Genomic DNA, 12760 nt, shown 5'->3' on the forward strand with positions numbered 1-12760 from the left:
ATAGTCAAACAGCGCTCCTTCCCTTCCAAGCTCTGCCATGCGCCGAAACAGTGGTTCCCCCACATATCAGGTATCAGCGTACTCAGGACAAATTGCACAATAACTTTTGCAGCCCAATTTCTCCTGTTACCCTTGGTAAAATAAAAAAATTGGACCTGAAGTAATTTTTTTTGTGAAAAAAGTTAAATGTTCATTTTTTTTAAACATTCAAAAAATTCCTGTGAAGCACCTGAAGGGTAAATAAACTTCTTGAATCTGGTTTTGAGTACCTTAAGGGGTGTAGTTTTTAGAATGGTGTCACTTTTGGGTATTTTATATCATATAGACCCCTCAAAGTGACTTTAAATGTGATGTGGTCCCTAAAAATAAAATGGTGTTGTTAAAATGAGAAATCGCTGGTCAACTTTTAACCCTTATAACTTCCTAACGAAAAAAAATTTTGCTTCCTAAATTGTGCTGATGTAAAGTAAACATGTGGAAAATGTTACTTATTAAGTTTTTTGTGTGCCATATCTCTGTGATTTAAGGGCATTTTCAAAATTTTTGCTAAATTTCCGTTTTTTCACAAATAAACACAAGTTATATTAATTAAATTTTACCACTAACTTGAAGTACAATATGTCACGAGAAAACAATGTCAGAATCACCGGGATCCATGGAAGCGTTCCAGAGTTATTACCTCATAAAGAGACAGTGGTCAGAATTGTAAAAATTGGTCCGGTCATGAATGTGCAAACCACCCTTGGGGATAAAGGGGTAATCTGCCAGCTGACATTTTTTTTTAAATCAGAAATGAGTATATCAGTTACACAACACTTTTTAAAACATAAAGCTAAGGATAAAATCCAAACTGTTAATATGATATTATAACTAAGAACTGCTAAAGCTCCTATCTTCTCTTCTTCATTAGCCTTGCACTCATCAATTAGTGCCCAGGTATGGTTAAAAGTAGAAACTTTTTGTTATTCTTGATTATATAAGACCTCATTAGAATATTTAACCAGCCAGATAAATAATTAGGCCGGGGTCACACTTGCATGTGCAATGCGAGAAACTCACGCATGTCTCTCGCATCAATACCGCTGGCACTCGGACCGGAGTGTGCGGCTGCTTGTCTTTCTATGCAGCTGCACATTCCGGTCTGAGTGCTGGCAGCAGTGACAGGAATTTATGTGAGAGACTCGCGCAAGTTTATTGCACACGCAAGTGTGACCCTGGCCTTAATCTGAACATGAGTCTAAAGGAGGTGAATTTCAATATACAATATATGATCTATGCACTTACCGTGAATGACTGTGCAGCCCAAAAAAATCTGAACAAAGAAAAACATTGCAAACATTCAGATGTCCTCCAATCCTTTCAGCTTTGGTCCTTCACTCCCTTAGATCTTCTTTTGTGTGACATACTGAAAACAAAACACATTAATCCCCATAAGATGAATAAATATTAATATCTAAATAGCTTCAAATAAGAATATCAGTGAGAAAACAAATGTCAGTGAATCTATTGCAGCCTGGACGGCTTGATGCCTAAATAGTTTTTAAAGCGCTTGATTTATTTAGCCCTACTCAGATGTCACTTACTGCAAATAACATTCTAAGAATATCACCATGTGTGCAAGATATTTATTAGTGGATATTTATTATAGAAAATCTCTATTAGCAACAAAGGACCCATATATCAACCACACTGAAAGGCTAAACTTGTTTAATATATTACAACAAAAGAAAGTAGGAAGAACACCTATAGAGTAATGTACTAATATACTAATGCACAAACTAATATACTAATGCACAAAGCATGGGCAACAAACAAGGAGAATTGGAACTACTAACACAGGAAAAGAAATATGATGTCATTGGAATCACTGAAACTTGGTGGGACAATACACATGATTGGAATACAAGACTAGAAGGATACAACTTATTTGCAAGAAACAGACTTGATAAACGAGGAGGAGGTGTTGCATTGTATGTTAGAAACGCGTATATCTGCACAGAGATTGAAGCTTCAGGGACTGGGAGTTCTGTGGAAACTGTTTGGGTAAGAATACAAGGACAGAACAATGGAAAGGACACCATTGTAGGCATTTACTACAGGCCGCCTGTGCAAGCTGAAGATATGGATGAACTCTTTATGCATCAAATGGCCAAGTTCTCCAAAAAATATGACATAGTTGTCATGGGAGATTTCAACTATCCAGATATTTGTTGGGAATCTCTCTCAGGCAAAACTAACAGGTCAAGGAAATTCTTATCCTCTCTTGCTGACAACTTTATCTTCCAAAAGGTAGGGGAGAAAACAAGGGAAACTGCTACCTTGGATCTAATCCTTATAAACAGGGAGGAAATGGTTGAGGAGGTAAAAGTGGCTGGGACCCTAGGAGGTAGCTATTTTAGAATTTTGGATAACTAGAGGAGGAAGACCTGTGAAGACTCAGACGTCAAGGTTAGATTTCAGAAAGGCAGATTTTAAGAGATTCAGGAAGAGAATTGGAGGGATCCAATGGCTGGATATCCTTAAAGACAAAAATGTCCAGGAAGGATGAGAAATCTTGAAATATGAAATTCTCAAAGCACAATTGTTAACAATTCCGAAAAGAGGGAAGAATAGGAAGCATTTAAGGAAGCCAGGATGGATGGACACAGAACTTAAGCACATGCTAAAAAGGAAGAAAAAAATGTTTATAAAATGGAAAGAGGGAGGTATATCTAAAGAAGAATATAATGCTGTCTGCAGAACCTGCAGGGCACAAATCAGATTATCTAAAGCTGACAATGAATTGACACTTGCAAGAGATGTCAAAAGCAATAATAAAGGATTTTGGGGATATGTCAAAAGTAAAAGAAAAGTCAAAGATGCTATAGGATTTTTACAGGATGAAAATGATGAAATGGTAAGACAGGATGTTGAGAAGGGCGAACTTTTAAATTCCTATATTGCATCTGTTTTCTCTCAGAAAGGAAATGTAACATCAACTGTTCTTCATTGTCCTATTAAGGGAATAGAAGAATCCAGGATATCTATAAACAGAAAGATAGTGAGGAAACACTTAGCTAACCTAAATGAATTCAAGTCACCAGTTCCAGATGAATTACACCCCAGAGTACTGAAGGAGATAGCAGAAGAAATTTTTGAACCCCTCTCCATAATCTTTGAAAATTCTTGGAGAACAGGAGAAGTCCCAGAAGACTGGAGAAGAGCAAATGTTGCTCCTATCTTCAAAAAGGGGAAGAAGGTGGACCCAGGCAACTATAGGCCAGTGAGTCTGACTTCTATACCAGGAAAGATCTTTGAACAAATTATTAAACAACATGTATGTCAGTACCTGGATAAGAATGAAGTGATTAAACAGAGTCAGCATGGGTTTGTAACTAATAAGTCATGTCAGACTAACTTAATTTCCTACTATGACGGAATCACTGATTGGGTGGATCAAGGAAATGCTGTAGATATAGTATATCTTGACTTCAGCAAAGCATTTGACAAAGTATCTCATACAATCCTTATTGAAAAAATGACTAAGTATGGAATGGACAAGGCAACTGTACTACATCTGGGCAATAAAAATGAAAAAAGCATATACAGAATGGGAGGAATAGGCCTAAGCAACAGCACATGTGAAAAAGACTTGGGTATACTAATAGATCACAGACTGAATATGAGTCAACAGTGTGATGATGCAGCAAAAAAGGCAAATGCAATTCTAGGATGTATTAACAGAAGCATACAGTCTAGATCACGTGAAGTCATTATTTCCCTCTACTCCTCTTTGGTCAGACGTCATCTGGAATATTGTGTCCAGTTTTGGGCACCACATTTTAAAAAAGACATCAACAAACTGGAGCAAGTTCAGAAAAGAGCAACCAGAATGGTGACCGGTCTGCAAACCCTGTCTTATGAGGAAAGGTTGCAGGATTTGGGATTGTTTAGTTTGCAAAAGAGAAGACTGAGAGGAGACTTAATAGCTGTCTACAAATATCTAAAGGGCTGTCACATTGTAGAAGGATCAACTTTATTCTCATTTGCACAAGGAAAGACTAGAAGCAATGGGATGAAACTGAAAGGGAGGAGACACAGATTAGATATTAGAAAAAACTTTTTGACAGTTAGAGTGACCAATGAGTGGAACAAGCTGCCATGAGAAGTGGTAAGTTCTCCTTCAATGGAAGTCTTCAAACAGAGGCTGGACAGACATCTGACTGGGATGATTTAGCGAATCCTGCTTGAGCAGGGGGTTGGACCAGATGGCCCAGGAGGTCCCTTCCAACTCTACGATACGATTCTATGATTCTATGATTTACCCATTAAAAAAAAACACTTTTTTGAATTTATACATATACAGACAAAAAAATAATACAGAGGCTGCTAAGCACATTTGCAGGGGAACATAGGCATATGCAGAAGGTGAAAGGACATGAAAAGTGTAGCATTAGCATAGCATAGTCCCCTAAATATAATGTGATTAATTGAATAAAACTTTCCAACACATATATGCAACAGAAGGGGAGCTAGAGTAACAGTATTTAAACTTACATGTAACTGTCACCAGCTGCCTGCAGTGTTCCCACTGCCCCAACGCACGTTTCGTTAACTCTTCATCAGGAGGTGTGATGTTCCCCTGCATGTGTGCTTAGCAGCCTCCGTTTTATTATTTTTTATCTATGTATGTATCAAATCACTAAAGTTTTTTTCTAACGGGGAAATATACTCTGTAGGTGTTCTTCCTACTTTCTTGTGTTCTAATATAGAAAATCTCTGTTGACAAATGAGTTTTAATTTTGTGTATCAGATATACAAATACCATGGTGTGATCTACACGTCAAAAGGTAGATTTTAATGTGAATCAGGGTTTAGGTTATTGCAAAAAATATGTTGTGATTTATTTCGTAAGATACAATTGTTAGGAGATTATAAGTGAAATCTGGAAAGTTTAATATGGCTTCCATAGATACTTGCACTAGTCACTCTGCTTAGTAGGCATCAAATAATGTTCTGGTTTTCCTTGTACAGAAATTTGGCCTTTGCTGCAAAAGCCCCTGGACAGGTGCCTCAGTGTAGCTGCTGGCTTAGTTTGCAAATTGGCAACAGTATGATTAACAGAGTCTAAATCAGAAGGACAGAACCATGGACAGAATCAGCTATAGTTCAATTTTTTTTCATGAATCAACAGTACAAAAGAAATAAAAATAAACTATTCAATCAAATTGTTTCTTTCTCCACTTTTCAGCCACTTCTTTTTTGATCAGAGTCAAGAACTGGTCAAATCTGTCAACATTTCTGTCCTCAGATAAGAAACAAATAACATCTGCTGCCTAAAAGATGTTTATGAAGAGCTGAGAAGGAAAGGAAGGACCTGGTGAGAAAAAGAAACAGAGACAGAAGAGGAAACTGCTGAGGCTTTCAGTGCAGAAGTAAAAACTGCTAAAAATACATCCTATAATGGCCAATATGGTCAGGTGCTCCCCATATTCACATACATAACAATTTATTCTGTAAAGTCACCCTAAAGTGCTTCCCGAATTCTGATGTACTTGTACATCCAAAGTTTGGGCCCCACGCTTGATGCAAGCCCTAGAAGCAGAGCTTGGACCATACCCAGCAGACACCAGCATCTGCCTTTAACAGTTGTAAGCAGACCTGAACTCTGACAGCTTCTGTTAACCTCTTAAATGCCTCTGTCTGACTACAACTTTTCTATGTGCTTACATCACAATAAATAAACACATTGATGAATCAGAACCATAGTGTCTAACCTAAAAGATACATACATTTCATAGCCTTAGAGAAAAAAAATCACATCTGGGAGTCCTAGACTAAATCAGTTGTAGGTACTATTCCTTAGTCCTGGGTACTATTTCAGGTAGAGAGACCAACTTCATGCAATCCTGACTTTTGTGGTGCCTTGGGGCATAATTACCAAAAAGGAAATGGGACACATTTTCATCCAGGATGAAAAAGTCGCTATATTCCATGTTACCAAATATTCACAAAGTTCTAGTAAAGAACAATTTTATCTAGTGTTAATAACTTATGTGAAACTCTTTGCATGTTTTATCATATTCATTGATTCCATTCTTCGACCTCTAATTGAAACTCTTCCCTGATACCTGAAGGATACAAATACTGTATATATCCTGAAGAAGATAGATGGAATCCAACTAGGTGATGACATATTGTTGACAAATAGCGACATTGAATCTCTATATACGTTAACTAGACACAACAGGGTAGAAGCTGTTAGATTCTTTCTAATGATGTGTCAAGCATTGACAAGGAGGTATGTGAATTTATTCTTGGACTCTTGAAATTTGCAATAACCCACAACTTTTTTCTCTTCAAAGGATCCTTCTGCCTACAGTTCCAGGGACTGAAATAGGGGTGGCTTGTATTCCCTCATTTGAATATCTGTTTCTGGGAGTGATTTCTTATCTAGCACCCCAGGTTGATAAAGTTCAATTCTGGGGGTCGCTATATTTGACTTCTGTGGTAGGGTTTAGTTGAGGATTTACATGCCCACATGCAAACTTTAAATTCAAATAAAATTAATAATAAGCTTAAATACAAAATGGACATTTTATTACATGTGGACAAACAAGGTTTATTGAAACAGATGTTTTCAAAAACAAAAGGAGCAAGTTAATACATGTTGAATCCTCCCATCCACATTGTTTAATTAATGGGATGCCAAAGGGAATATTTGAGGAGGATATCTCAAGTGAAGCTGATTTTGAACACCAGATCAAGGATCTCAATATAAATTTTTTGGCACATAGTTCACCGAGAAGTCCATCCAGTGGCGATACATGAGGACAAAAAAAAACATTTTCTAAAAGTGAAAAGAAGGTAATATTCATCTCTTCAAATAACTCTAAATATCACAAAATGTGGATGGCCCTCAAAAATTAGACAACACATCTCCAATAACCCTGTAATCACATATAGTCATTCCATGAATCTGAGGGATATCTTAGTGTATAAGGCAGAAAGAAGGTTAACAAATTTGTTTCCAAAGACCCAAAAGGTTACAAAGGTTGGGACTGTCATTCATATGGTGCATGCGCGGCATGTCCCATCATTGAATATATAAATTCTTTTAGGCTATGTTCACATATTGCATTTTTGCTGTTTTTCTCCTAAGGCAAAACCTGCTCTCATAGCAGTAAGAAACTTGCATCCTGTGTAGTTCTGGGCTGATTCCTGACTTTTCTCAGAATCATCATTACCCCACAAGGCGAGATCCTGCATGGAGCCCTAGACTGAGGAAGACTGACAGTCATCTTGTGTTTCTTCCATTTTCTAATAATTGTGCCAACAATTGTTACTTTCTCACCAAGCTGCATGCCTATTGACCTGCAGCTTGTTCCTCCGTAAGTTCTGCAGTTCTGTAATTTTGGTTTTCATCTTGCAAAGAAGAGGCTGTCTCTGGCTGTGGAAAAGAACTGTCTTGTGTCTGTGGACCCACAGATTCTGTAGGTTCTTCCGCCTTTAAATTGACTACAATCCTGTAAAGTGGAAGCCTCCACCCCACTTCCGACTGATACCACTGGAGGACTAGTTCTTCCATTGCTGCTGTTGTTCTGTCTCTGTATTCTTTGTAGCAGATGGAGCAAAGGCCATTGGTTTCTGGATTACCATAGATGCCATAACCATTAGAATAAAGTGGAGGAGCCAGGTTATGGTTGTTCTCTTGCGCCATGTTCATCCACCATACAGCTCACAAGCAGGCTGGAGTATCGGAGTGGGGACCCCTGGGCAGATAGTCTCGTTGAGAGCTGGATCAATGTCCCTAGATTCCCGCACGTATGTCTCCATGTTTGTCGCCTGTTAGACTCACGTTACGCAAGATGGATGGGACTTTGTTGCGGGGATAAGCTTTATTGGTGTCAGTCACTTCTTTTTTTCACAGAAGGAAGTGACCGACACCGGTAGCTCTTCTCCCCACAATCAGAGACAGCCTCTTCTTTGCAAGATGAAATTCAGAAGACAGAACCTCAGAACTGACAGAGGCACAAGCTGCAGCTTCAGATAGAGGACAGAATTCTTCTGGAGAACAAGAATGTTGTTTGCAAAAGGCCAAAGTCAAAAAGACAAACTGCTGCCACATGTGCCACAGAAAACTTGGACAATAATCACTGACCTACTACTATGTAAAATATTACATTCCATTCCTCCTACAGTTAGGTCCATATATATTTGGACAGAGACAACATTTTTCTAATTTTGATTCTAGACATTACCACAATGAATTTTAAACAAACAAAACAATTCAGATGCAGTTGAAGTTCAGACTTTCAGCTTTCATTTGAGGGTATCCACATTAAAACTGGATGAAGGGTTTAGGAGTTTCAGCTCCTTAACATGTGCCACCCTGTTTTTAAAGGGACCAAAAGTAATTGGACAGATTAAATAATTGTAAATAAAATGTTCATTTCTAGTACTTGGTTGAAAACCCTTTGTTAGCAATGACTGCCTGAAGTCTTGAACTCATGGACATCACCAGACGCTGTGTTTCCTCCTTTTTGATGCTCTGCCAGGCCTTCACTGCAGTGGTTTTCATTTGCTGTTTGTTTGTGGGCCTTTCTGTCTGAAGTTTAGTCTTTAACAAGTTCTAATGCTTCTAATGCTCTGTCTACTACTCCTCATTGCCGGCGACGTATCCCCAAATCCTGGCCCTCCTCAACACATCCCTACACTCACTTCTATCACCCTGCCACGATCCTCTACACGTCTTCACAACCATGATAACCTCATACTCATTCATCCAGCCCCCACTCCCCCAACCCCCTTACCTGGAGCCCTATGGAACGCATGCTCTGTCTGCAACAAGCTATCATTTATCCATGACCTCTTTATCACCAACAAACTCTCCTTTCTTGCCATCACTGAAACCTGGCTCACTCCCTCTGACACAGCCTCTCCAGCTGCGCTTTCCTATGGCGGATTCCATCTCTCTCACACCCCTCGCCCCAGCTACAAACGTGGTGGAGGAGTTGTCTTGCTCCTTTCTGATACCTGCTCCTTTACCCCAATTCCTCTGCCATCCTCCGCTACTCTTCCCTTGTTCGAGGTGCACTCCGTCCGCATCTATTCTCCCTCCAACCTTCAACTGGCTGTCATCTACCGCCCCCGAGAACTAGCCATCTCCACCTTTCTCGACCACTTCACCACCTGGCTACTCCATTTCCTTTCTGCTGACATCCCCACCATCATCATGGGCGACTTCAACATCCCCATTGACACTTCCACCCCGGCTGCCTCTAAACTTCTATCGCTCACGGCTTCCCTCGGCCTCACTCAATGGTCCTCTGCGGCCACTCAAAAAGATGGTCACACGCTGGACCTTATCTTCACCTGTCTCTATTCCCTCACTAATCTCAATAACTCACCCCCCGTCTGACCACAACCTACTGACATTCTCTACCCTCTCCTCTCCTACTGCACAACCCCCGCTCCATAAACTCGCTCACTCTCGCAGGAATCTCAAACACCTCAATTTACAATCACTCTCTGAGTCCCTTCTCCCTCTTATAGACATAGCTTCCCTTCATGACACAGATGCTGCTGCCACTTTTTATAACACCATAATAACAGCAACACTTGATTTGGCTGCCTCTCTCACGCAGAGCAAAACTCGAATAATCAACAGGCAGCCCTGGCTGACCAGCCTGACCAAAGAACGGAGACGGGGTTCCAGGGCTGCTGAGCGGAGATGGAAGAGAACCCATTCTACTGAGCACTTCAGTGCATACAAGCAGTCCCTTGCCAGCTTTAAGTCCACGCTCTGCCGCAAAACAAACTTACTTCGCATCCCTCATATCCTCCCTGTCTCACAACCCTAAACAGCTCTTCAACACTTTCAATTCTCTACTCCTTCCAACAACATCTCCTCCCCCTCCTCTCATTTCTGCTGAAGACTTTGCCTTCTTCTTTAAGCAGAAGATCGACACGATCAGACAAAACTTTGGCCCGCAGTCCCCAATGCCCCTCTTAGCTGCTCAGCCCTGCTCTGCAAAAGCCAGCTTCTCCACCATGACAGAAGATCAGCTCTCCACCCTTCTGTCAAGATCACACCTCCCCACTTGTGCCCTCGACCAACTCCCGTCTCACCTCATCCCTAACTTGGCCACAGTCTTCATACCATCTCTAACACACCTCTTCAACCTTTCACTTACAAATGGTGTCTTTCTCTCATCCTTCAAACATGCCTCAATCACACCCATCCTCAAAAAGCCCTCCCTTGACCCATCCTCTGTGTCTAACTATCGCCTGATATCTCTTCTCCCTTACGCCTCAAAACTACTGGAACAGCATGTACAGTCATGGCCAAAAGTTTAGAGAATGACACAAATATTAATTTTTACAAAGTCTACTGCTTCATTTTTTCTAATGGCAATTTGCATATACTCCAGAATGTTATAAAGAGTGACCAGCTTAACAACAATTACTTGCAAAGTTAATATTTGCCTAGAAAATTAACTTTATCCCCCAAAACACATTTCAACATCATTGCAGGCCTGCCTTAAAAGGACCAGCTAACATCATTTCAGTGATTGCTCCATTAACACAGGTGTGGGTGTTGATGAGGACAGGGCTGGAGATCAATCTGTCATGATTAAGTAAGAATGACACCACTGGACACTTTAAAAGGAGGCTGGTGCTTGGCATCATTGTTTCTCTTCTGTTAACCATGGTTATCTCTAAAGAAACACGTGCAGTCATCATTGCACTGCACAAAAATGGCCTAACAGGGAAGAGTATCGCAGCTAGAAAGATTGCACCTCAGTCAACAATCTATCGCATCATCAAGAACTTCAAGGAGAGAGGTTCCCTTGTTGCTAAAAAGGCTCCAGGGCGCCCAAGAAAGAACAGCAAGTGCCAGGACCGTCTCTTAAAAGTGTTTCAGCTGTGGGATCGGGCTACCAGCAGTGCAGAGCTTGCTCAGGAATGGCAGCAGGCAGGTGTGAGTGCATCTGCACGCACTGTGAGGCGGAGACTCTTGGAGCAAGGCCTGGTCTCAAGGAGGGCAGCAAAGAAGCCACTTCTCTCCAGAAAAAACATCATGGACAGACTGATATTCTGCAAGAGGTACAGGGAGTGGACTGCTGAGGACTGGGTAAAGTCATTTTCTCTGATGAATCCCCTTTTCGATTGTTTGGGACATCTGGAAAACGGCTTATTCGGAGAAGATCAGGTGAGCGCTACCACCAGTCTTGTCTCATGCCAACTGTCAAGCATCCTAAAACCATTCATGTGTGGGGTGGCTTCTCAGCCAAGGGAATGGGCTCTCTCTCAGTCTTGCCTAAAAAAACAGCCATGAATAAAGAATGGTACCAGAATGTCCTCCAAGAGCAACTTCTCCCAACCGTCAAAGAGCAGTTTGGCGATCAACAATGCCTTTTTCAACATGATGGAGCACCTTGCCATAAAGCAAAGGTGATAACTAAATTGCTCAGGGAACAAAACATAGAGATTTTGGGACCATGGCCTGGAAACGCCCCAGATCTTAATCTCATTGAGAACTTGTGGTCAATCATCAAGAGACGGGTGGACAAACAAAAACCTTCAAATTCAGACAAAATAAAAGCATTGATTTTGCAAGAATGGACTGCTATCAGTCAGGATTTGATCCAGAAGTTGATTGAGAGCATGCCAGGGAGAATTGCTGAGGTCCTGAAGAAGAAGGGTCAACACTGCAAATATTGACTTGCTGCATTAACTCATTCTAACTGTCAATATAACCTTTTGCTACTCATAATATGATTGCAATTATATTTCTGTATGTGATAAAAACATCTGACAAACACACATAAAAACCAGAGGGCAGCAGATCATGTGAAAATATAATATTTGTGTCATTCTCTAAATTTTTGGCCATGACTGTATATCTTGAATTGTCCTCCCACCTCTCCTCCTGTTACCTCTTTGACCGGTTACAATCTGGCTTCCGACCGCATCACTCAACTGAAACTGCCCTAACTAAAGTCACTAACGACATACTAACCGCCAAGAGCAAGCGACACTACTCTGTCCTCCTTCTCCTGGACCTGTCCTCTGCCTTCGACACTGTAGACCATTCCCTCCTGCTACAGACTCTCTCATTTCTTGGCATCACAGACTTGGCGCTAACCTGGATCTCATCATACCTAACAGACCGAACATTTAGTGTCTCCCTCTCACACACCACCTCCTCACCTCGCCCCCTGTCTGTCGGTGTTCCTCAAGGCTCTGGCCTAGGACCCCTACTATTCTCCATCTACACCTTTGGCTTGGGACAGCTCATAGAATCCCATGGTTTGCAGTATCACCTCTATGCCGATGACACGCAGATCTACCTATCTGGACCCAACCTCGCCTCCTTACTGACTGAAATCCCACAATGTCTGTCTGCTATCTCAGACTTCTTCTCTGCTCGCTTTCTCAAACTGAACATGGACAAAACAGAATTCATCATCTTTCCCCCATCTCACTCTACCCCTACACCAGATCTATCCATCAATGTCAATGGCTGCTCTCTTTCCCCAGTCCCGCACGCTCGGTGCCATGGGGTGATCATCGACTCTGCGCTCTCTTTCAAACCACATATCCAAGCCCTCGCCTCCTCCTCCTCAAAAATATATCCCGGATCTGCTCATTCCTCAACCACAAAACCACAAAAACACTAGCGCATGCTCTTATCATCTCCTGCCTCGACTACTGCAACCTCCTACTCTCTGGCCTTCCCTCTAGCACCACTCCAGTCGATCCTACACTCTGCTGC

General features: G+C 41.2%; 1 protein-coding gene across 4 annotated transcripts in view; it reads right to left on the minus strand.

Moving 5' to 3' along the window:
- HHLA2 (HHLA2 member of B7 family) overlaps positions 1-12760 on the minus strand; it is a 157895-nt gene that overhangs the window by 101984 nt on the left and 43151 nt on the right. For all 4 annotated transcript variants that reach the window (XM_073586255.1, XM_073586257.1, XM_073586256.1 and 1 more), the window contains one exon: positions 1285-1405. In XM_073586255.1, the coding sequence (XP_073442356.1) occupies positions 1285-1339 (55 nt within the window). In that variant the 5' untranslated portion in view covers positions 1340-1405. The remainder of the gene's footprint in view (positions 1-1284; positions 1406-12760) is intronic.

The sequence above is a fragment of the Dendrobates tinctorius genome, unplaced genomic scaffold, assembly GCF_039654945.1.
Source record: "Dendrobates tinctorius isolate UK_male_01 unplaced genomic scaffold, ASM3965494v1 ptg000091l, whole genome shotgun sequence".
Classification (NCBI taxonomy): Eukaryota; Metazoa; Chordata; class Amphibia; order Anura; family Dendrobatidae; genus Dendrobates; species Dendrobates tinctorius.